Source organism: Amblyomma americanum, chromosome 3, assembly GCF_052857255.1.
Source record: "Amblyomma americanum isolate KBUSLIRL-KWMA chromosome 3, ASM5285725v1, whole genome shotgun sequence".
In the NCBI taxonomy this organism is placed as follows: domain Eukaryota; kingdom Metazoa; phylum Arthropoda; class Arachnida; order Ixodida; family Ixodidae; genus Amblyomma; species Amblyomma americanum.
This window is the reverse complement of record NC_135499.1, coordinates 168,854,005-168,877,616: the sequence shown is the minus strand read 5'-3', so window position 1 is coordinate 168,877,616 and position 23,612 is coordinate 168,854,005. Positions and strand designations below refer to the sequence as shown.

Genomic DNA, 23,612 nt, shown 5'->3' with positions numbered 1-23,612 from the left:
AAAACTTCTAATGATGAGAAATAATATAAATATAAAGATCAATATATCTGCAGGTGCCTCCATGAGCAACGTTCTTACCTATTACATGCCCGTACTTACATCGAGCTGCAAGCCAGATCAAGTCAAGACGTGCGAAAATGGCTGTCTGCATGCTTGTGCGGTCTTTGCAGCGGATAAACTGCAGTTATTCGTGGCACGTGCTGCAATGGTCATCCACAAGAAGCTACGCAAAGAAAGCAATTGCAGCAGCAGCAGGTAACAACAGTTTCTCTCACCACCATTTCTTTTTCCGGCCTAAATTGGCCCTCGTGGTACCGCGGTAGATGAAAGACGAAGCTTGTATCGAGTTTGTTGGTGTTGTCACGCTGTTTTTGCGTTAACAGCTTATCTCTGCTTGCAGCGGGCCTGAACATTCAAACCAAGAAGAAAAAACTACCAGTAGAGACTGATCCGGAAAAGCTGGTACGCTTTTGCAGCGGCAGCAACATATTCAAGGAGGGCCAAGACGTCGAACTAGGTCCTGACGACGCGTACCCGTCTTGGCTGTGGGACCTGCCTCTGAATGGGCCTCCGCCGCTCTCAGAGATGGACCCAAACACTACAGAGTACTGGGAGTCGCTACATCGGCGAGCACGTTTGCACCAAAACAAGATGCGGAGTAAGGCGCCCAAGATTCGGATGCGCATCAACGAGAAGGAAAAAATGCGGAAGCTCAAGGCCTTACGTTTCCGTGCGCTGGCGTCGCATTACTACGACCCCGGCACGCCGTTGTATGCTTACCAAGAACAGCTCAAACGCAACAGGCTCGACAAGTGATTGCTGTTCGATGTTTGCGATAGACTCGCGACCCTTCTGGAGAACCGTTGCCCATTGCAACGGTTGGAAGTGCGAGAAAAAAAAAAGAGGCGAAGTTTCTTTCATTTAAGAGGTGCCGCATGTTCAACTTGTTTCATTAGTTCTTTTGTGCTGCTTACTGAGGGCGCATGTTTTAATAAAAAAATACCGTGTGCAACCATAGTTTTGCACTCCACTCCAATAATGCTGCCAAGAGACATCATGGAGTAACCTTTGACGATCTGGAGCGTAATCTGTGCACATGTTGGGGCCATTCAAAACACTTACATAGTTCCCCAAAGAGCTGTGTCGCTTTACTGAAGTACCCCATCCAACATTCCTTGGCTCAATGGCAAGACCCAATGGAACCGGATGCGGTTAGCAAAGTGTGAACATAAATGAATCGCACCCACTCAAACAGTATTACATTATACTGTAATATAGTAGCAAATTACACATGCTACCTGAGCAATGCAATAATTGTTCAGTTGCTCTTTTGTGTACATGAACTTACCCATCTTATTTATGGTCACTGTTAATTGCATGACATGCAGCTGTCTTCACCTTTACAATAATAATCAACAGTGCCCAAGGGTTCTATAATGTGTTTATGGTCAAGAGTCGTTGCCACCATTGGCAATGTGATGGAAGGAAGGGGCTTTGTGCATGAAGCACAGTGAAGTGTTAAATTATTGTACTTAGTCAATTGCCAATATTTTACCAATATAGTCTTTTCCAATATTTTACTGCAGCTTACACAAAATATGGACCGCAAACATTTTACTGCACTAATTTTCATACCAACTGGTCCACACCAAATTTCCTAGCAGCACGTGGGCTGTGCATACCATGTATGCATAACTTCAGTAACCCTTGAGAGGCAGGTATAAGCCTTCTGTTTTATTTGAACACTTGACATAGGGAATATTCGTACACATACAAGTCATTGCACTAGGTGTGCCTGCTTCTGGTAAATAAGTACTATATGTGAACAACGCTAGTCTAAAATGTAATGAATAAACTGTACAAAATGACAGTACAGTGCTATGAGCACATCATAGTGCCACTGAGACTGTCTAGTCAAGTTCCATGAGCTTCATTACACATCTGTACAATGTACAATAATAAAGAACTGTGAACGTTTACGTATAACCATACAATGCTTCACAAGGAAGAGGCACCCAGGTAAGAAGCTATGGATAAAAACTATGTAAGACAAAATGTACACATAAGCGTTTGTGAGGCTATATGGTCTGAAAATGCATCTCAAACAAAGGGTTATCGCTTGCCCTGAGAAGTCTATGCACAGGAAATAACAAACTCTTACCGAGCTCTGTAGCAATTGCTTTTATGGACGGGTTATGTTGCAGGAGAGTAAATGGATATACTGACCACATAGTGTATATTTGTATAAAAGCTTCCAGCTGAACAGGCTACTATAAACGCATTCTTTCATGGCAGACAAAACAATATGTCATCTGAACAGTAGAACAAAAATTTTTCTGGTGGAAGTGCTAACAGCACACACAAACAATGAGGTTGCACATTCTGCAAATATTTTTACGTACTGAAGGCAAATTTTCAAGCCATAGTTCACCAAAGTAGCATTCTTAATGTTGTGTATGTAGTGAAAAACAACCTTTACAGTCATCTGAACCTTGAACATATGAAGCAAAAGCTTTACACTTGAGAGATACAAGTGAAAGGGAAGTGTAACGATGTGAATGAAAAAGGGGAAAAAAGTAAGGTTGCTAACTATGAACAAAAAAAAAATTTTAGTGCAGGAATGCAATATATTCACAACCACGGCCGTAATATTATAGAACATGTTTCAGCAATAAAAATCCTACCAACAAATGCCGCAGGTGTACACTCGTGAAAACCTGAGACGCCTTCATATGGAATCTGTAAGAAAAGGTCAAACACCAGTGTTCCATATTATTTTGACTAAGATGAAAAAAAAAAAGTGGAACACAACACAAAGAAAGACCAAGAGAGAAAAAGGACAGGAAAAAAAGCAAAAAGAGCAAAGATCTATGTACAGCACTGTGAAAGATAACGTGTTTTCAGAATAACGTGTTTTCCACAAGTGTATATTGCGCTCAAGCAATAAAGCTTTCAGTTGGCAGTCTGCGCCTATGCTGTCCTTTCCTCGTTAACGTCCTTGCGCTGTTGCTACTTTTGCCCAACTCGAACTGAGCAGCTTACTTTGGCGTCCTCCTCTAGAGATGTACATTCATATGAAATAGCGTTAAAAACGAAAGATACACATATAAGTAAGCATATAAATGGCAGGGATTATGCAGAGCGATTTAGTGAAATGAATGGTTTCAACTTATCTTCATACAAAATGAAATACCTTGTAGCAGCCAATAGTCATAATTAAGCAGGACCATCAACATTTTTGTGATGCCTGGCTATCTGAGATAAGGTCTGCTACATCACATGTAGCAGACCTTATCTTAGATAGCCAGGTGTCACAAAAATGACACAATGTCTAGAACCGGCACAGCTGAGACTGTCTCCGTGTACAACCAATTACCAGGTAGAAAGAAATGGGAAAAGCATCGTACAGCCATGTGAAAAGCGGGTGGCTGAGGCTCCAAATTCGTAAGAAGTTTCTGAGTGGCAAGGTGCCCTTCCGTAGGATTTCTGCCATCCATCCATAAGACTTCTACTTCGACTATGTCAAAGCCACTCATGGAATTGCAGAGCTGGTTGATGCTGTGTTCATAACAGGAGGCTCTCCATCAATCCACTGCAATCAAAGAACAAAAACAAGTTTCAGCATACTGGCAATGAGCAATGCTTAAAATACCATAAGAAGGCTGATTCAATGCCTTCAAGTACAGTGCAATCCACTTATAACGATATTGAGAAAACCGGAAAATCCGATTGTTAAAAACCGATTACTGTTACATCTGGACTGCCAAGAAAAGAAAAAACACCCATGTAGTCCCCCATGCATGTAGGTGTTTTCAGAGACATTGCCTTGCGCTTAGTCACCACCATATTTACCCAGTTCACAAACGCACAAACGGGCAGAAACTACATTTGCATGAGAAAGTGTTGCGCAGCGGCGGCCAAGCAAGCTCTTCCCCCCTTCCTCCGGCAATTGTGATGATAACAGCGCTTGCTTCCCAAGGCCGTACGCAACGTTTCCGCACGGACTTCACCGCACAAGGTCGACCATTTGCAGAGTTTTTACGTCATCCTCTACAAAGTATATTATTTTTTTTATCAAACTTTGTCTCTCAGACAAATTTTGGTGGTAAACACCTTCTGGGTGGCCAGAATCCTACCACTGTATCCATTAGTTCGCCGATAATCTTATCATTATATATGGTTTATTTTTGCACAGGGGCAACGGGGGAATTGACAAATCCAAAGAATTGGATCATTATACAGTAAAATCTCGTTACTACAAACATCAGATTAACGAAATTTTCAGATTTACGAATTTTTTTAAAATCCCCGCCAAAATGCCTATACTTTCAATGTAAAAAACTTTCAGTACTACGAATTTCAAATTACCGAATATTTCAGAATAACGTATGTAATTTAATCTCGCATTCGTCGCAAAACGCTTCGTTATTACGAAGTTCCGTACCAAATCCCTGAAGCTGACGCCTGTCATCATCATCCGAAGCATCAGCTATGCGCTGGGGAACTCGTTGCAACGGATACAGCCCCAGCGGTATCGCCATCACACGAGGCGGCGCGAGCTGCCGCCCGATACAAAGGGTAAGGCCATTATCATCCACCCAGCGTGTGGTCACATACGTACTGCGCAGCAGTCTTAAGCCTATTCAGCGCAGTGTCACCACGTCGACAGCGAACGTTAGGATCTGCGAAGTTATCGGCGCTGTGATTGTGTTGTGCATTAGCTTTGCTGACAATGAGTTCTCCTGGCCCCCGCGTTAAAAAGAAGCGACGCCAGTTTTCGCTTAAAGAAAAAGCGGACATTCTGTCGCAGCTGCTGGAAAAAAGCAAGCGGACTTGTGCAGGGAGCTTGGCATTACACCGTCAACAATAGCAACGATGTTCCAAGATCGGGACAAGATCGTAAAACTACATCGAGTGTCGCAGCTGGCTCCCTCAAGAAAACGTCTGCGGCTGGGCAACTACCGTGGACAGCGACTTTTGAATTATGTGGATAGCGACAGCGCGGCGGCTACATCCGCGGAGCTCACCACCGAAGACATCGTGAATCAAGTGCGTGAGCAAGAAGAATGTAGTAGTGACAAAGACGATGCCAACACTGGATCAGCGCACGAAGAGGAAGAGATTGTTTCCAGCTCGGATGTCCTAGTCTTTCTAGAGAAGACCCAATCATTCCTCGGGCGCTGCAAAGATGTCCCCGATGACGTGCACAGGAAGGTCGAGGATGTGGAGACGTTCGTCCTGCAGCGTTTGTCGTCTACTCGCCAGAAGAAGATAAGACTTTTTCAAGCAATAAATTGTAGTTAAACTGTGCCCAGCGTTATCGTTTATTATTTACTTACCAACACATAAATCTGCTGCAAAGGTACCTAATTTTAGTTCTTGTGATGCATTACTGACATGAAAATAATGGTTTTTCAGTACTACGATATTTCAAAATAACGATTGAAATTCGGCGGTCCCGTGAAGTTCGTTGTAACGAGATTCTACTGTAATCGTTATAAGTGGATTACACTGTAGGATGGAAACACTGACAATCCATACCCAATAAATTCAAATGGATAATAACTCGAACAGGTAGTTGGGTCTGTAAATGTCATGTATTTGAATGGGTGAAAGTACCCTCTATAATCTGAACCCTCCAAAGGTCAAACCAGATCATTTGCATGAAACTGTTGCTGGAAAAGGCATTAAAAATGCAATGGGAAAAAAATTGCACTGCAGCTGTTATACAACTACTGGAGATTGCAACATGCCATCTCCACAGACCCTGTGCTCTGTGCAGGTGTACCTCAATTTAACAAACAAGAACGCATAACAGCGCCTGAGGAAAGTTATCTCCTGACATTTAATTTTGTCTTTAGGCTCAGAGCCAAGGACCAGTGGTATAGCTGGCAAATCTGTTCTGTTTAGGTCAGGGGTTCTCAATCTTTTTAGCCTCATGAAACCCCAAGGACCTTCAAAAGGTGCTGAGGAACACTGCGTGTCTTGGATTCGGCCCCTTCCTGCCCAACATTCATGAAAAAAACGTGCGTGCACATGCACAGGTCCTGAAAAAAAATGGCCAAATTAATAATTGACATGAATAAGTTCTAATATAAGTGTTTTTACAATGTGCGAGTTTACTATATTGGGGTTTATTCTGCATCTGGAAAATTTGCATGCAGTAGTACTGTAGTGGGTACACTAAGCTTATATGAAGAGAAAAGCAATCACATGGCACAGGCAAGCATGAATAACTCGTATAACAGAAACCCTTCACTTGCCCCTCTCTAAGATCGACGTAAATACCCACAACGCCCTTACACTACAGTCAAGGTTAAAGCCAAGGCACTGCCGTAGCCAAGTAATAAAGCTGTACAACTGGTGCTGTTGCACTCACCTGGATCAAATTGTGCTCTGGTAACTGGGATGCCTGAAAGTGGTCTTTGAGCAACAGCTGTGAAAAATTGGCATGTGTCTGGATGGCTTCCTGCTCCTGGAGTGGCTGGCCGCACAGTCTGTACAGGTCTGCACAAAATTAAAGTTTTCAATCTTGAGCAATGAGTGGTCACCTTGTTCAAATAATCGCTACTACTGAAACCAAGCACGATTGAGCTAGTGATGACGGTCAAACTTCAACACCACGTCACAAATGAAAATGCAGCAAAGCAATGTGACATCGCACTTCACCATCTCTTGCAGTGTGCCACACAATGAATATCGCCGTTTGTGGACTAGACGGGATGGCACAGGTTATAATGCAGGCCATATCTAATGCACCTTTTCCTGATCGCTGGTCTCCATAGCATGATAACATTACGACAATTTACACATACATGACCCTCTTTGACAGCTAATGCTGAAATTCGTATGACATTATACGGATGCCGCTTCAGTTTTACATACAATCTATATACTCAGCAGAGGTGTTTATTCAACTTTGTAACCACTGGAGGCATACAAAGAATTTCTGCAATTATAGGTTTACTCTGAATATTTTTTTTTGTGGGCGCTAAACGAAGTGTGCAAAATGCCAACAGAGAGGCAACAAGGCCACATGAGTGCATTGGTTGCAACTACAGCAAAGCAAACTCAGTTGAGCCATGTCAGCAGTCACTAGGGGAATGCTGCATATGTGCGAAGTTAAAAAAATTCACCTAATTACCTTGTGCGTTGGCAATGTGATAGCATTAGACGCTGTTGATGCCTTTACCAGAAGTGACGTCACTTCCGGTCTGGCGATTTCACATATGGTCAGGTGATGTCACTGCCCTCCAGCCAATGACAAAATTTGACTGACAACACATTTTAATGTGGTAGCATTAGAGGTCCCGACAGCGTCCGTCGTCCATGACACAAAAAAGCATGTGGCCCACCTACCACGGTGGGCAGGTGGCAATCAAATAATTGAAATAAACTCAATGCGATTGCCACCTTCCCACTGTGGCACTGCGCATCAGCTAATTGGTCGTGATAGACAGCTTCCCGAAGAACTATCTGTGCCTTACAGGAGCTCGGGAAGAGCAACCTGGATCTCAAAGCCCCACCAGTGTTTGAAACAGTCACCTGTCGAGGCTGTGGTTCATCGCTTAACCACTGAACCAGTAGTGGTACGATTGATTTGTTCGTCTATGAAAGAGAAGGAGCACTTGCATGGGAGGGATCTCTAATGCTATCACATTTTAGTCTTAAAGGTGCACTAAAGAGGAATCTCAACTCGTCTTTTTATTGCGGGAACTCGATCTACACGTTCCGAGCATTCTTAGAAACTTCGAATTGTTGTCCTGTGCAGCTGTTTTCCCTAATTTAAATCGGATTAAACCTCCAAACTCCCGGCTTTTTTTTTAGGTTTAATTTATGGGGGTTTAACGTCCGAAAGCTATGAGGGACGCCGTAGTGAAGGGCTCCGGAAATTTCGACCACCTGGGTTCTTTAACTTGCACTGACATCGCACAGTACACAGGCCTCAAGAATTTCGCCTCCATCGAAATTTGACCGCCGCGGCCGGGATCAAACCTGCGGCTCAGCAGCCGAACGTTATGACCACTGAGCCACCGCGGCCTTTTTTTTTAACTCGATGTTGAAGGTAGGAGGAGTCAATGAACGTGTGGAGAGCCTTTCAGCCAGTACCATGGCAGCTTGCCACTCTGCCATCAACGGAGTGATACGTAAATCAAACAGTCCATGCATATTTTTATTTCCTTGGGCCTAATTCGCAGCTCTGTTGTCCGTGACTAAAACTATTTATTCACAGAAACGTAAAAAACAAAATAAAAGCAAGAGCGAAGCCGCCACAGGACTAGTTGAAAGGCACGCCACGCTTTGGTTGACTCCTCCTAACTTCAGCGTTGAGTCAAAAAAAGGTGGGAGCCGGAACATTTATTTTGATTTAAATTAGGGAAATCGGCCACACAGGACAATCATTTGAAGTTTCTAAGAATGCTCGAAACGTGTAGATCAAGTTCCCACGGTAAAAAGAAGAGTTCAGGTTCCTCTTTAGTGCACCTTTAATGGTAGATGAAACGTCGTTTAAGTTTTTTTTTTTCATGCTCCTGTGTGGAAATTTCAGATTACACATGGTAAGAAGTGTAAACTGTGTTTGCAATAAAGCTGCTACAATGAAAAATACGGCATTTATGTCACGGAAAAGGTGGCTGGCCGAGAGTGACCCTTCGTTAGCAATCATGCAACTTGTGCCATCGTAGTGAGATGAATGATGGTGAGGAAATGAAAGGCACAGGAGTAGGGTTCACAAGAGCGGTCCAGGGCCTCTTAAAACGGGTAAGACTTGACTAGTGGCACCAGCTTAGAAGATGATATGCTACATTGCTGAAATGGAGTTCACTAGTTTCTTTGTTCCTTCATTCGTTTTCCTGCTTCCTTCCTCCTTGCCGAACTCATCCACTCCCTTGCTTGCTCACTTTGTCACTTACTCACCCACTCATACCATTCACTCACCCATTCACTGACTCAATCACATACATGATGCACTGACTCGCTCGCTCCCTCAGCCACTAACTCTCACTCATTGCACTCACTTACCTTTGAGCAGAGCTGACGCCCAGAGCTGGACATGCACATCTGGGATCTTGCTGGCGAGCTGCATGGCAGGCGTGACCATGTTCATGCTCTCCCGACTGTTGCCCAGTGAGAAGAAGATGTGACCCAGGAGCACCAGCGAGCAGGATGTCAGACGGTTCAGGTCCTCAGCATTGGCTGTCTTGAGCGTCTCCCGCAGGTAGCGCCTATGTGCCACAGCACAAGCACAGGCCACCTTCAGCACAGGTACCCTTACAAGAAGCACTCTTTTTGCAAGAACATGTGTTGCTTGAGCAAAAGCATTTGCCACAATGCCAAGTGACAACCACCACCTTGCAGAGCCTGTGTCTAATTGGCTCTTTACTACATAAAAACTGACACGACAGCATTCACAGGGAGAGAGCCACTGCAGTGCATCGAGAAAAAATAAAATGGCAAATGCCACCTCAAGCAGCTACAAGCAACACTTTTATTAACAAGCCAGAATCAAAACTGCCACTGCATGCAGCTAGTAAACTAGTCTGAGACTTACTTGGCATCATTGTACCGGGCTTGAAAGAAAGCATTGAAGCCGTGAACATAATAGGCAGCCGCTCGTAAGCTGTGGGATCTGCACATGGGCAAGCGTAAAAAAATGCATCACCAAAAATGTTCTCACTCACCAGGGAGATATTAAAGGGCACTCTAAAGGAAGTAATCATGATACAATGCCATTAGCTGGAAATTCAGGCAATAAAAAAATTAGACAAAATTGGAGGGCCACTTAAGCTCCACCATATGACGACGTGACAGTGTTAATGAGTTCATGCCCATATATGCGGAATTGGTCATTCTCAACTTTACATTCATAAGTTCTGGGAGTCCTTACACCACTTCTTCCACAATGGTGCAGTGGTTAAGAGATGTACCACTGCCCTGCGATGGCAGGCGCTGCCACTGGTGGGGCTTGTGTGACCCAAGTTGCTCTTCCCGAGCAACCTCTCACGATCAATCATTAATTTAACAGCCACCTGCGGTGGTCATTTTGCTGGCAATCCAGTGGGCAGGTTGTGAAGACACCACAAGGTCACGTTACCTAGGTGGCCCACCTAGGTTGCTTCTCCAGCGGGTGACCACCTGGGCCACCCTATGCCACCCTATTTTTCACTTATAAGGGACAATGCCAACACTGATACCCCCAGATTTCCGATTTTCTGGGTAATGGGGCAGTGCTTTAACTGCCACCTGAAACTTGCTTCAAACCACAACAGGCATGACAGTCACTAAGCCAAAAACACACCAAATAACAATAACTAAGAATAAATTGCCACAAGCGACGAAGAAAACTCATGAAGGCTGTCTGTGAGTCTCTTCCATACATAGCTTCATTCTCTGAAGTGTGCACATTACTTCACTGAATAAAGGTTATATTGATTGCCTGATGGTTCTTTTTAACATCAAAGAAACACTGTAGGCTACGGTGTAGAGAGGTATGCTATAATGGAGGTTGTAATGGAGGACTCTGGGCTAGTTTGACCACGTAGGGCTCCTTAACATGGACAGTAACCACAGTGCACGGCCGTTCTTGCATCCTGCCTCCATCAAAATGCACCCCATGTGACGGGGATTGAACCTACGATCTTAGAATCGCCCATAAAACACCTACCAGGGAGAAATTACCGAGCACTCTAAAGGAAATATTCATGATACAATGCCATTAGCTGGAAATTCAGGCATTTAGATGAAGAAAGGCTACTTCTGTTCGCTTTCCTCCGAAAAAAAAAAAAGAAAGCCTTCACCTAAAATGTCCTTCCTCTTTGTTATTAATGAGGCTAGAATGCAGTAAAATTTTGACACTTCCATTTCATCAAAGAAACTAGAAGCTATCACTTCGCATAGTGCAAGTAGTTAACTACACCAAATCCAGGCTGCACCAAATCCAGGCTGCACCAAATCCAAGCTCGAGCAAACTAGCTAAAGTAACACCTGATGCTCACAGACTCAACTGAGGTCACCTTGAAAAACCTAATCTTGGAATCTAACCTTCAAAAGTGCTCAGCTGTAATGCTTCCCCAGTGAACATTTGCTGCGCAACTCCAGGCTAAAAAAAAAAAAAAAAGAAAGCGAACAGCTCACAATGTAACCAAAATAAACAAACAAGGTAAGCCACTCCAGCAGTAATCTAATAAAAATGTAACGGCTTACATCTTGTTTCTGAGACAATGAATGACGATGAAGCCATAAAAGCAGCTGTCATTCAACTGTGCAACATCACACTGCTGCCACGCTTTTCACAGCCAGGAAGGGGACATGCACACACTGGTAGTTGAGATAAGAACACCAAAAAACGGGGAGCAGGCTGAAAGTTTAGCCAACTGACGCTGAGGGCAGGGTATCAGGATTAAGCCGAGCAAGCAGCTCCTGAAGTTCTTTCTCTCGGTGACACCGCAGGTACACGATGACCAAGTTCAGGCTGGCCAATATCCGCAGCTCAGGAGAGGCCATGCTCTGCACATGAAATTGGCGTGGTCTTGCACAGACTGATACACAGCACAACGGCAAGTTCCCCAACACCACAATTCTGTGATTCTGAAGCATTAGGCACCCGGTATAGTTGCCTTGCAACAAACCCAACTCACAAAGCTTGGCAGGCTGCACACAAAAAATTAGGAACAATAGTTGCATTGTTAAAAGTTAAGTTTATGTAATACATCTCCCTTCACCATCATCATCATCAGCACCATGGGTTACCGAAAGATTTTCAGGCACAATGTCACTGTGCAACAATGCACTCTGGCCCAGCACTTCATAACGAAATTTATCATTGAAAAAGCGATACTTTTTTAACAATTTGGTAGGCCACAGGAAGCCTTGACTAGGCATTTCGAATACACTGCATTATCAAGCTCCCATAAACAAGGACACTGTACTGCAACACTCTTATTACAAGCAAGCTTCCTTGCACGTTATGTGCCACTGATAAGACCTCTCAAACTGAATCCAATTTTAAGTGACAACTGTTTCTCACACTTCCTCACTCAAAATTCCACCACCATAATTGGGTGCTCAGCGAGTATACCTGCAAGAGCCCACAGTATGCCAAAAGCCTCCCTCACATTGCTGAGTTAACAAACTCAGCAAGCCCTAAATGATAAAGATTCCATTGAATGATAAAGAAGTCATCTTGATAAAACCAGCTGACTGAAGCAGCAATCATGCCGAAAGGTATTTTCATGCAAAAATTTAGAAGAAAAAGCATTTTGCAAGCAGAATGTAAAAATCTACTGTCGTAGGCATTTTTAGGAGCAACTTCATGAAGAAATCACTTAATCTCCAGGGCCAAAATAGAACTACAACTTTCTCCAAACATTATTCTCTGTGGTGAGATTTGTGCGATACGAACAAATATATGCTCAGTGGTCATCGAAAAACATAACCGTGCTGCTCTCGGCCCGCGCTCAATTTAAAGTAATAAACCTTTAAAATTGCATTTGCTTTCCCTAACTGCTCAAACAGTTTCATGTTTCCTTTGCCCTGACCGATGAAAAAAATAAGATATGATTATGCACATAGCTAGCACACAAAAAACGCTAAGGCGCCCGTGTGCTGTGCGATGGTGGTCGAAATTATTCCAGAGCCCTCCACTACGGCACCTCTTCTTTTCTTCTTTCACTCCCTCCTTTATCCCTTCCCTTATGGGCCCTTCAGGTGTCCAACGATATATGAGACAGATACTGCCCATTTCCTTTCCCCAAAAACCAATTATTATTATTATTAGAACGTCAAGAGAAAGGAGATCATATAGGGGAAAGGCATGGAGGTTAACCAGACTCAGATTCAGTTGGCTGCTCAACATATGGGGAAAAAGGGAAATTAATGTCAAGAATGTGAAGTTAACTTCAATGCTTGCACAAATTCCAGAAAAAACAGTACTAGTACGTAGTTAGTGCAAAGTGAGGAAGTTATACATTAACACATTAATTTAATTGAGAAAAATTAACTAGTTTCTGCGGGTACTTACGACTGTCAAGCATTAGTCAAACATAGTGCTTGCAATAAATTTAATTCATGCCAGTATGTTTTGTCCCCTTGGTTCCCATCGATATGGTCCACTAGGGTAAACCTATGCTGCACTAGTTGTGCAACCATGAACAGGGCTGGTGACTTGTGAGGCTTGGGAAAAGAAGGCAATGGCAGCACACCTCAGCTATCGCATCATTTTTTGCATACCAGACCATGCATACTTACCCTGACAACAGTGTTGAACTGAGCTTCAGCGGCCTCCATACAATTCATGGACATGGCATATAAACCCTGCACAAAAGAACAGCATGCCATAGCAATTATCCTGTTTGCTAGGCACATAAAAATGAAATTGTAGAATGTCAAGAGAAAGGAGATCGTATAGGGGAAAGGCATGGAGGTTAACCAGATTCAGATTCAATTGGCTGCTCAACATATGGGGGAAAAAGGGAAATTAATGTCAAGAATGTGAGGTTAACTTCAATGCTTGCACAAGTTCCAGAAAAAACAGTAGTAGTTAGTGCAAAGTGAGGAAGTTACACATAAACATATTAATTTAATTGAGAGAAATTGACGAGTTTTTGCGAGTACTGCTGAATACCTGGCGTTGCTGTTCATGGAGTAACTTGCTACTGGAAGCCTACCAAATGACTGGAAAGTGGAGAAGGCTGTTCTAGCAAACAAATCAGGTGAAAAACAATCTCCCCTTAATTGTCACCTTATTTCCCTAACCAGAGTACCATGTAAAATCATGGAACATGTCATTTACTCCGAAATGAATTAACTTTCTGGACAGTAACAATTATTTTCATCGTTCACAACATTGCTTCTGCAAGGGCTTTTGAAAATCAGCTTGAACTCTTCATTCATGATCTCGATGCTAACTTTGACCGTGATATCCAAACTGAAGCCACTTTATTTATTATATGCAAAAGCCATTAATACCATGCCACACATACGTTAACTACTAAAGCTAGAGCACCTAAATTTGCACCCTAACGTCCTTGCATGGATTAAGAAATTTCTAACTGACAGCTAACAACCAAAATTTGACCTCCCTTGCTGAATAACCATCACGTGTCCCACAAGGCTCTTTACTTGGTCCACTGTTGTTCCTAGTCTACATTAATGATTTACCAATGCAACTTAGCGTGCAAAGTTCGCATGTGTGCCGAAGACTGCATTATCTTTCGCACAGTGCCTAACATATCCCACCAAGCAGCTCTTCAAAATTATCTAAATCATGTTCAGGAGTGGTGTGACCAATGGCCCACGTATCTAAAAGCTAACAAAGCAAACTGTCTCATTTTACCGTTGCTAACAGCCCCTCATATTTAACTACACTTTCATCACCTCCGCTGTTTAACTTGTACAATCATATAAATAGGTTGGCATACAAAGAACCTTAAGCAGTGAACTTTCCTGGTGTACTCATATCACAAACATCATGTCATCTGCGAATAGATCTCTTGGATTTCTGAAACGTCACCTACAACATGCACCGCGGCACGTAAAATTACTAGCATATAAATTGTTCATCAGGTCAAGGCTAGAATAAGCATCTCCAAACTGACACCCCCATCAAACTTATCTAGCTAATGCACTTGAAGCTATACTGAACTGCACTGCAACATTCATTCGTTCATTCATGCTAGTCAGAATGACTAGCATTAAAACTTGAGTCCAAACTTCTGAACTATGGCATTCATCGTCGCATCGCTAGCGTTTGCCTGTTTCATAAGGCATTTCACAGTTTGCACTACCATCCCCAAAAAAACCCCACTGTCAAGCATGTCCCACTGTGCATCCTTTTCATAGTGTTCGACCAATTAATAGAACTGCTACGTTTCCTGGCTCATATATATTTCCACAAACAGCTATAAACTCGGACAGCCTTCCTCACATCATTGCTGCCATCATCTGCCCATCGACGTTTGCGATAACTGTAACTTCACATATGCAAAGCTTGCACTAATCATAACCTACACGTAATACCACTGCCTATGTAATACCCCAAAAGGGGTCTTTAGAGCAATAAAACGAAACAAACCGAAAGATCAGGAAAAAAATTCACATTATATTCGTACCTTGGTTACGATTATTACAAATACAATGAGAGGTGTGATCTGAAGCAGACGATCTGATGAAAAAAAAAAAAAAAAACTTGCATTAGGCAGATATACCGTATAAACGCGTGTAAGGGCCGCACTTTTTTTCCCAAATTCGGGGGGCAAATTTCGGGGTGGGGCCCATACACGCGATTTTCGAAAAAAAATTTTTTTTTCAAGTGAAAGCAAACCAATCTGGAATGCGCGGCATTTATTTACCGTTCAGGCATCACTCACGGAGTCTTCAGACTCCGAGCTGGTGCTGTGTTCAGGTAAATGTTCAGCCCACAGAAAGTCGTCTTCGGTCTCGTCTAAACTGTTTGAAATTCCGGTCACTTTGAAACTCCGGGTTACAATGTCGGTCGACACGGAATTCCACGCGGACAAAATCCATCCAAGCACAGTCGCGAGCGGTGCCCTCTTAAGCCGCCCTGTCGGCGTCTCGTCGTGATTGCCATTGGCCATCCATTCCGAATACTGCCTTCGAAATTCAACCTTAAAAGGCCGATTGACGCTTACATCCAGGGGTTGCAGCATGCCGGTGAGGCCGCCCGGTATCACGGCCATGTCTGTGCGAATACCGCGCAGGCGTTCCTTAACCCTACCCGTCAAGTGACCGCGGAAGCTGTCCAAGACGAGGAGCGATCGTCGGGCCAGCATGGCGCCTGGGCACTTCTCCCAAACGCTTTTTACCCAGTAGAGCACAAGCTCATCGTCCGTCCAGCCCTTTTCTTGGGCGCGAACTACGATTCCCTTGGGGAAAACGCCTTTAGGAATCGTTTTTAGCTTCCGCCCATCCGCGGTGACGCACAGCATAACGGTACACCGTTGGCGCTCCGCGCCGGTTGTCCGCACGAAAACACTCTTCTTTCCTTTCAGTTCAACTGTGCAGCTCTCGGGACAGTCGAACCACACGGGGGTCTGGTCGGCGTTCGCTATCTGCGAAAATATATAGTTGTGCTCACGACGCACACCGATGACATACTTCTGAAAGCTGAGCACCTTGTCAGTGTAGTCGGGGGGGCAGCCGCTGGCACAGCGTGGTCCTTCGGCGAAATGATAGGCCCTTCCTCTTCAGAAATCTTCGTACCCAGCTGGCACTAGCCTTGAAGTCCTCGTGTGGTATGCTTTTAGCACGCGCCAAGGCTTGTGCCCTCACGCGCAGCATGTCCGTTGTCAACGCGTAGCCGTTGTTCCGCACTTCCATTGAATAGCATAGCAGCTCTTCTTCTAGCTCAGGAAATTTGCATGGCTTGCCTTGGAAAGCGCGCCTTTTGGAGCTGGTATTCTTCAACGCATCCCTTTGTCCGCACCACCGTCGGACACACTTCTCGTCCACGTCAAATTTTCTGCCCGCGGCACGCTTGCCGTGTTCGAGAGCGAACTCCACTACTTTCAGTTTAAAGCCCGCCGTGTAGCTGTTGAGGTGCTTGCCCATTGTGCAACAGTGACAATGCTCGGAGGCAGTTCATGAAAAAGTGAAGAACGACAGCGCATGAGAGCAACAACTATGCCGAGCGACCACGCTAACACAACCACCAAAAAACGCATGCTTTGACAGCCAGAACAGAACAAAGTTAGACCTGGCGATACCGATGCCGATACGGATAGCGGAAGTACAGTAGCAGAAGCTCGCGGCAGAAGAAAAGATGATGATGATGACCCGCGGCCTCGGGCGCCATCCATGGGCGGCACCTCGAAGCTCCTGTGCGCACGTATTTCGAAGGCTATTCTTGCGTGTTTCCTGGAAAGTTTGGGTGCGGCCCTTACACGGATTTTTATTTTTTTTTCAAATATTTCCTTTGGGAATACGGGGTGCGGCCCTTACACGGGTGCGGCCCTTACACGCGTTTATACAGTAGTCAGCTGAATTCTCTTGAAAGCTAGAGTCTACAACTGAAGTTCCGCAGATACCCTGACGTGCTTGCTCCACTATCTGCTTGAAAAAGCTAGCGCATCATTCGCAGTGGCTTTGGTGACAATGTGTACACCCATCTGTAGTAAGTGTCATAATGCTAGCGCCTTTCATAGGCAACATTAATAGCAGAGGCAGAAAAAAACATTTTTACTTTCGAGTAATGCCCAACATATATTTTGGGGCTTTCCTCTGGTTGCAACATCGGGCCGTACAGAAATGAAAGTGCATGAACGGCAGGTGGGTGCCAAATTTCTGTAAGGCTGAGTCCTACTTTTGGGCACAGTCACCACAGCAGGCACAGGCCCGTATGGCAGGGCTTCATCAGAAGGATCACTCGACCACTGTGGGGGCCATTGTTTCAAACAAGTGCCATTCTTCAAGTCAAGAGATGTACCAAGGGCTACCTGATGCTGAATTCTAATAGCCACCTTTCACTTTAATAAAGGCACATTTAGAGCATGTGAGGCATGTTTCTAAAATAAACTTATTCCTGGATTCTACCTGTTATGTTTCTACAAGATATTGTGGATTCCTTGGAATGAATTAGCGGAATTTAAACTTGTCCATCATGGGAAATTTGCGTTAGTCATTTGGATATCCAGAACCTCTAGGTCCTTAGTAAACCGGCACGGCTGGAAGAGGTCTTCCATGGCTACATGAAAAGCGCACTACTTTTTGTCCAAAACAAGATCTCAGAAAGAGAGTGCCCCAAATGACTTCATACACAGGTTGCAGTGAAAAGACACCAGATAGACCCTCTAAAACATGGTTACAACAGTGAGAAAGTGGGTGCGATAAAGTCTCTGGGTGAACGGATTAGTTAGTGAATGCAGGAAACTGCCAGAAATAAAAAGAGGTACTGCGATTTTGTCCACATTGCAATCTAGCTTTGCCACAGTCACAATTTATCTCAGTGCAATAAAATAAGCACGTGTTACAGATGTTAAAAAAAATTCTCCACTAGTAAACACTAACACAGCTAGCTTTAATGAGCTAACTGACATTCACGATTTCAGTCACAATATCCACAAACGTCTGCTCGAGTATACTGGTTTACAGCAAGTGTAGCATGCTTAGCTGCTCAAAATGAATCTACAGTAAAACCTCGATAATTTGAACACAATTAATTTAAAATCGTGGATAATTCGTAGCATTTCCGAGGTGTCATTTATTCTAATATAAATTTTACTGGATAATTCGAACAGGCGAAGCACCAGCCCAGTTAATTCGAAGATCTGGGGTGCTATGCGGGAATGCCCGACTACAATTTCGCTACAAACGGTGGATCAACGACTGATTCGTAAACTGGCTAATTTGAACATTTGTTGCAGTACCGATGACTTCGAATTAACAAGGTTTTACTGGACATACTTCCAGCACATTTCTAGATTAGGTGTTCCCCAAGTGAGAGAAACTTAATGATTCTTGAATAAAGTAGAACAGGAAGTAAGAGATCACTGAGGTGGTGCTGAGCACCAAGTCCTAATGTCATGTACAAATAGCAATTAGTTCTTTGTACTCTTAACATCTGCATATGATGCTGGCATGTGGTGTGGAGGAATTTCCTAATTTTTTCAACGATTTGCGTTTAATAAAACTGCTGCATGCAGCACTGCGTGTAAAAGGATTAAACCTCACCTAGTGCGAGGTCAAGTCTTATTGAATAATTCAAGCACAGCGACACTGTGGCCCGGTGGCCATTTGTACAAGATCCACATGCTCAAATTGCAGGATATCGCACACCATTAGCTATGTTCCTGCCAACATTTCTGGTCCTACTTAGTTTATTCCAAAAATACTGGCAATAGGCTGCTCTATGTTTTCAAGGTTTCTGCACAGAGGCAAAAGACAGGAATTCAGGCGCTTTCCTTTTTGCCTAAGGCCTGCTTGGCAAGGCATGGTGTTATTTCCTGCTAAAATGTCACCTCAGTACACCAAGGCATAGAGTGGTTTTTATGGTGCTGTTGGAAGCAAAAAGTGCGACACCTCTATCACTGCGTTACAAAGCCTAGCTGTGCTCAGCTTCCCCAAAAGCGAGACATAATCCCTCTGGTGTAAGGGCTGAATTTGTTGGCTCACCAGGAGTGTATGTAGCTGCGGTCTGTGGCGAGCAAACAAGCGTGGCTCTTGGCGACAAATCTGAAGGGCCTGTGACGTCTGCAGAAAAATTCGCAAAGTGAAAAAGAACATATGCAATAAACTCCCTATGTCTTGCACATGAGCACAACAAATAGACAGCCAAGAAACAATCCTAATACCCATAGCGCATTGTCTCACACTGTCTGCAGCTGCTCGCATTTGTCCGAAGTCTGCAAATTTCAACTCAGGCGGATAATGATTTAAGCTCCTGGAAAGGGACTGCGCACTCATGTTCAGGCATTTTCCCAATTACATGCTACCTTTGTGGCCTTTATGGAGAGAAAGCGATAAAGTAAAAGCTGGCTATGACGGACCGAACACAGCAGATATTTCAGATATAGTATGTAGACCACATTTACAGTCTCCGTTGATAAGCCTAGATCAAAGTACAAGACTTCACCCTGAAACGGCTCCAGTGTAATATCAGTTATGATGGATGAAATATACTTCCAAGTTCATCAGACACAATACATTTTCTAAGCGAATGTTTAATGGACTGAGTTAGATTGAGAAAAAGGTAAGGGTTTCTACTCTGGAAACAAAACTCTGAAAGAGAGGGTGAACCATGAGAGCAGTCCACTTTTCTTTGGAGACAGAGCATCTGGCACAGCTTTTAAGGTTTCGGTTAAGGTTTTGACAGGGTGCAGCTCTTACATGAGACCGGCACATTTGTGTAAAATTTTCCTGACTACAGTGGAGCCCCAATTATGCATCCTCTATTTATGCTGTGACATGCATTTTTATTATGAATTAGGGCAGCCCTAGCGAATACTTAAAATACATAATGCATTGAAGGTATGATAGGACGCATTCCCAATGACTGGCGCAAATTAACCGCCTGAATTAACCGGGTTGCCGGAATTTTAATAAGCTTCTTCCTATACTATCCTAACCGCATGAAGTAAAACTGGACGCCAAATCAGTTCACTGGCAAATGTCAAGTAATCCTAAGATCCTCCACAGATCCAGCACAGATGTGGCGTATACAGGGCACTAACCAGTTAAATGATCACCTAGAAATGTCGTAACTGTCTACCAATGCCAGGGCTCATCCTCTACTTCCAACATGCAAACATGCACAACAACTATTCTTCAAGAAGTGGTGGTGACTCTAGGCAACCGCTGACCTCTAACAAAGAACAAGGGCAGGTCGCTACTGCTCACAGAAAATAAATTACAGTTCGGGTGGGAAAGCTTTGTACTCATCTTGTTAGCTCTCTGCGACGTGTAGAGCAGGAATATTCATACAAACATCCATGAATCGACGTCATGGCCACTGTTTGTTCCCAATGCTTGAACCCTATTCATGGGCTCCTTGAGAGATTGTTACAGGTTTAGTGAAGCCTCTGCTGCTTAAAATCTCTAGTCCGAAGTGGACACACTGGCAATCTGACACCAACGAAACCTGACACACGACGCTTTGAAGTGCAGGACTAGAGAAGTGATTGATGCTCGTGAATTGACATAAGAAAGTCGAAGCGCACCTCTTGTATGGCGAGGGTCTTGTTACCCATGACCAAGCGGCACATAGCAATGTGTTCCAGAAGCAGCAGTTGGAATGAGTGCAGAATGGGGTTGCTGTCGACAACTGGGCAAACAAAATGCACAAACAAGTACTCAAAAAAGTTTCTGCAAAGCCCTCAGCAGAGATTGTGCTACCACAGCCAACGTTAAGAAACAATCACATACACATACCATTGCACAAACATGGTTGGTCATAACAGACGCACCAAAAATTCTGAGGGCACTAAGTCTGCTTGCGCGGAGGAATGCGAAAGCATGGTAGTTTCTAGAATGCGGGTTTTTCCACAACGCCAGTATGCGATCTTTTTTTTTATTTTAAAATCTTTATTTTTTTTCATTCATTTGTAATCTTTTTTTCATTTTTTCTTTATTTATTTTACTTTTCACATCCAGGTGCTATGTCAATGTACGTGGCTATTGTGTCGTCAAAGTGTAATTAATTAACTATTATAATTAATCAACCAAATGTTTCCCACAGCAAGATCTCATCACGCACTAACACAATCAAACTTTAGCACATTTATCTTCACAGAACAACGTAATCGCGCGGAGAAACATCTGCTGACACGAAACACGGTACATAAACAGGGGGCTATTGTGACGTCAAAGTGTAATTTGAACATTTAATTAACTCACTAATTAAAATTCCCCAACCAAATTTTTTCCACAGCAAGATCTCATCACGCACTATCTAACACAATCAAACTTTTGCACATATATCTTTATATAGAGCAACACAATCGTGCGGAGAACCTATGTCGACATTTGTGGCTATCGTGATGTCGAAGTGTAATTTTTGCTTTTAATTAATTAATTAGTTAAACATCGACCAAAATTTTCCCACAGCAAGATCTCATCACACATTAACAGAACGAAACTTCTGCACATTTATGTTCACACAACGACATAATCGTGCAGAGAAAGTTTTGCTGACACCAAACTCAGGACATTGCCATTTAATGCTTTCGCATTAAAATACAGTTCATGACTGAAAATTCGGATGCCTTATTTTTCAGACATCCTTGATTATTGGGACATTTTTGCGCACCGCGACAGTGCCCATAGAGCCAATGTGTAAGAGCGCCTGAAATTTCGTACGAACCGCAATTGACTGCTCGATTTTTCTGACCTCGTTCGCACTCGCCTCCAATACCCAAGCCGCCACATAATGGGTACAGTGGAACCTCGTTAATGCAAACTGTAAGGGTTATTGATAACATTATCAAACAAAACCAAATTTAAGCTTAAAGGGAGCCTCTTAAATTGCGAGGCTGAAATTGTGCGCGTGTCGGCACGTTGCGCCCGTGTGGTTTCGAATTTGTAGTTCTTGAATGTCGTCCACCGCACAAACTTGAACAATAGTGAGAATTCGTGGAATTCATCTGTGCAGAGTCTTTCATCCCGAATACGGGAAGTAGTAGCAGTGAAACATGTGGGAGACATACGGCTTCACATACGCCCCCCCCCCCCCCCCCACCCATTTTTATTTTTTTAGTCATGTCCAGTTTGCAAAGGGCAGGTTCATTTGCCACACATTGTCTGCAATAGAAAGTGTGGGCAGTAGCAATCACATGCAGTCTACGCTGATGTGTATGCCATCAGTGGTGGCATGCAAAAGCCGCACTCCACCAAATTTGTGCTGAGTGATAACAGTAGCCAGCAGGCTAACGACAACTCACTCGCAGAGTCTTTTAATATACAGCAGAATATTTCTGACAGTCTCTCCTACCTGTCCCAGACAATGCATGCAAAAGTAAACTGCTGCTGCCCTCACTCTGCGCTTGTGCCAACATGCGGCAATCAAGAACCACTAATCTTGCCATTAAAAAAAAAAAAATTAACAGGACTCAAAGATAGGCACCCAGATAGCACAGTGCATGTGCACAATGTTGCCTCTTCCCGGCCACTGTCACTAACAGGTGCAGAAGGTTACCAGCACAGTTGGACTTGCTTTCAGGCTGCCTTTCACATTAGTGCAGCGCTGTTCAGCACTTGCATGAATAGACAGCAAATCACAAGGAAACGTGATGAAAAAGTGCAATACAGATCAACAATACCAGAGAAAATCGCCACAAGCTCCCAGACCATAAGATCAACACCCAAAGCACGTGGTTTTCTCTGAAAGATCAACCTTTTGAATTTAACTTCATGCAACAAACTGGCCGTGAATATTAGTTATCCTATGGGAAACCTGAGAATTCTTTACACGGGTCACGAATATCGAATAAATGCAAATTTTCGGATAACAAAAAATCAGTAATGTCTAAGATTGTAGGGTATAAACATCAATCACTGCATTCACAGCAAAAAAATGAAAAAAAAAAAGTTTGAGGCCTACTCACTTTTAAGCTTCTCAATTTGCATAAGTGCCTTGTCGGTGTACTTGTGGGCCTTGTCCATGTAACCAGCTTGCATTGAATGCAACACAGTCACCTAGGAAGAGACAATGCAGCAAGGTAATGGACCTCAGTATGAAGACATAGAAGGCAAGGCAAATACATGGTGACAATGAGTATCTAAAATGGGTAAGGAAAAGAAATAAAAATAAAATTGCCCAGCCCACATTGGCAGAGGCAGACATAATGACAAGAATTAAATATATTCAAACTGACAGCATCCTTTCAGGCTAGTTACTGCGAAAAAGTGATTTCCCACTGCAGTGAACCCTTACTCGCCATGAGTCCCGTGGCCTACAGCCACTGCATGCAATCTCCAAATATGGAGGGAAATGATGCTAGACAAGGGACACTGATGTCCAAGCGACAAGGTCCAGCAGAGAGGCAGTATGAAGTCACCAACCGCTAAGCTCTACTACCACATGAAATGACACAGTAAGCTCGCATCTGTCAGCTGCAGATGATATCTCCTCATTCCTTTAATAAGATTCACTGCATGTTCCTTTA

The 23,612-nt window shown here is 43.6% G+C and overlaps 2 protein-coding genes across 3 annotated transcripts in view; one reads left to right on the top strand and one right to left on the bottom strand.

Moving 5' to 3' along the window:
- The first annotated feature begins 95 nt into the window (after positions 1–95).
- Positions 96–1,017, top strand: mRpL54 (mitochondrial ribosomal protein L54). The gene is made up of 2 exons (XM_077658712.1): positions 96–255; positions 401–1,017. Exons 1-2 carry the CDS (start codon positions 138–140, stop codon positions 814–816), a joined length of 534 nt encoding a protein of 177 aa, XP_077514838.1. The 5' UTR covers positions 96–137; the 3' UTR covers positions 817–1,017.
- Positions 1,018–1,233: 216 nt separating this feature from the next.
- Positions 1,234–23,612, bottom strand: part of Mau2 (Mau2 sister chromatid cohesion factor) — a 33,494-nt gene continuing 11,115 nt past the window's right edge. The window contains exons 8-17 of one of the 2 annotated variants that reach the window (XR_013313379.1): positions 23,052–23,142; positions 20,670–20,773; positions 19,126–19,203; positions 13,246–13,311; positions 11,378–11,505; positions 9,551–9,628; positions 9,022–9,224; positions 6,380–6,507; positions 3,408–3,592; positions 1,714–2,739 (exon numbers count right to left, since the gene is read on the bottom strand). Coding sequence is in view for 1 of the 2 variants with exons in the window: in XM_077658709.1 (XP_077514835.1) it covers positions 3,533–3,592; positions 6,380–6,507; positions 9,022–9,224; positions 9,551–9,628; positions 11,378–11,505; positions 13,246–13,311; positions 19,126–19,203; positions 20,670–20,773; positions 23,052–23,142 (936 nt within the window). In the remaining variant the exon portion in view is untranslated. Of the gene's footprint in view, positions 3,593–6,379; positions 6,508–9,021; positions 9,225–9,550; positions 9,629–11,377; positions 11,506–13,245; positions 13,312–19,125; positions 19,204–20,669; positions 20,774–23,051; positions 23,143–23,612 lie in introns of both variants that reach the window. The other variant, XM_077658709.1, reaches the window with a different exon arrangement.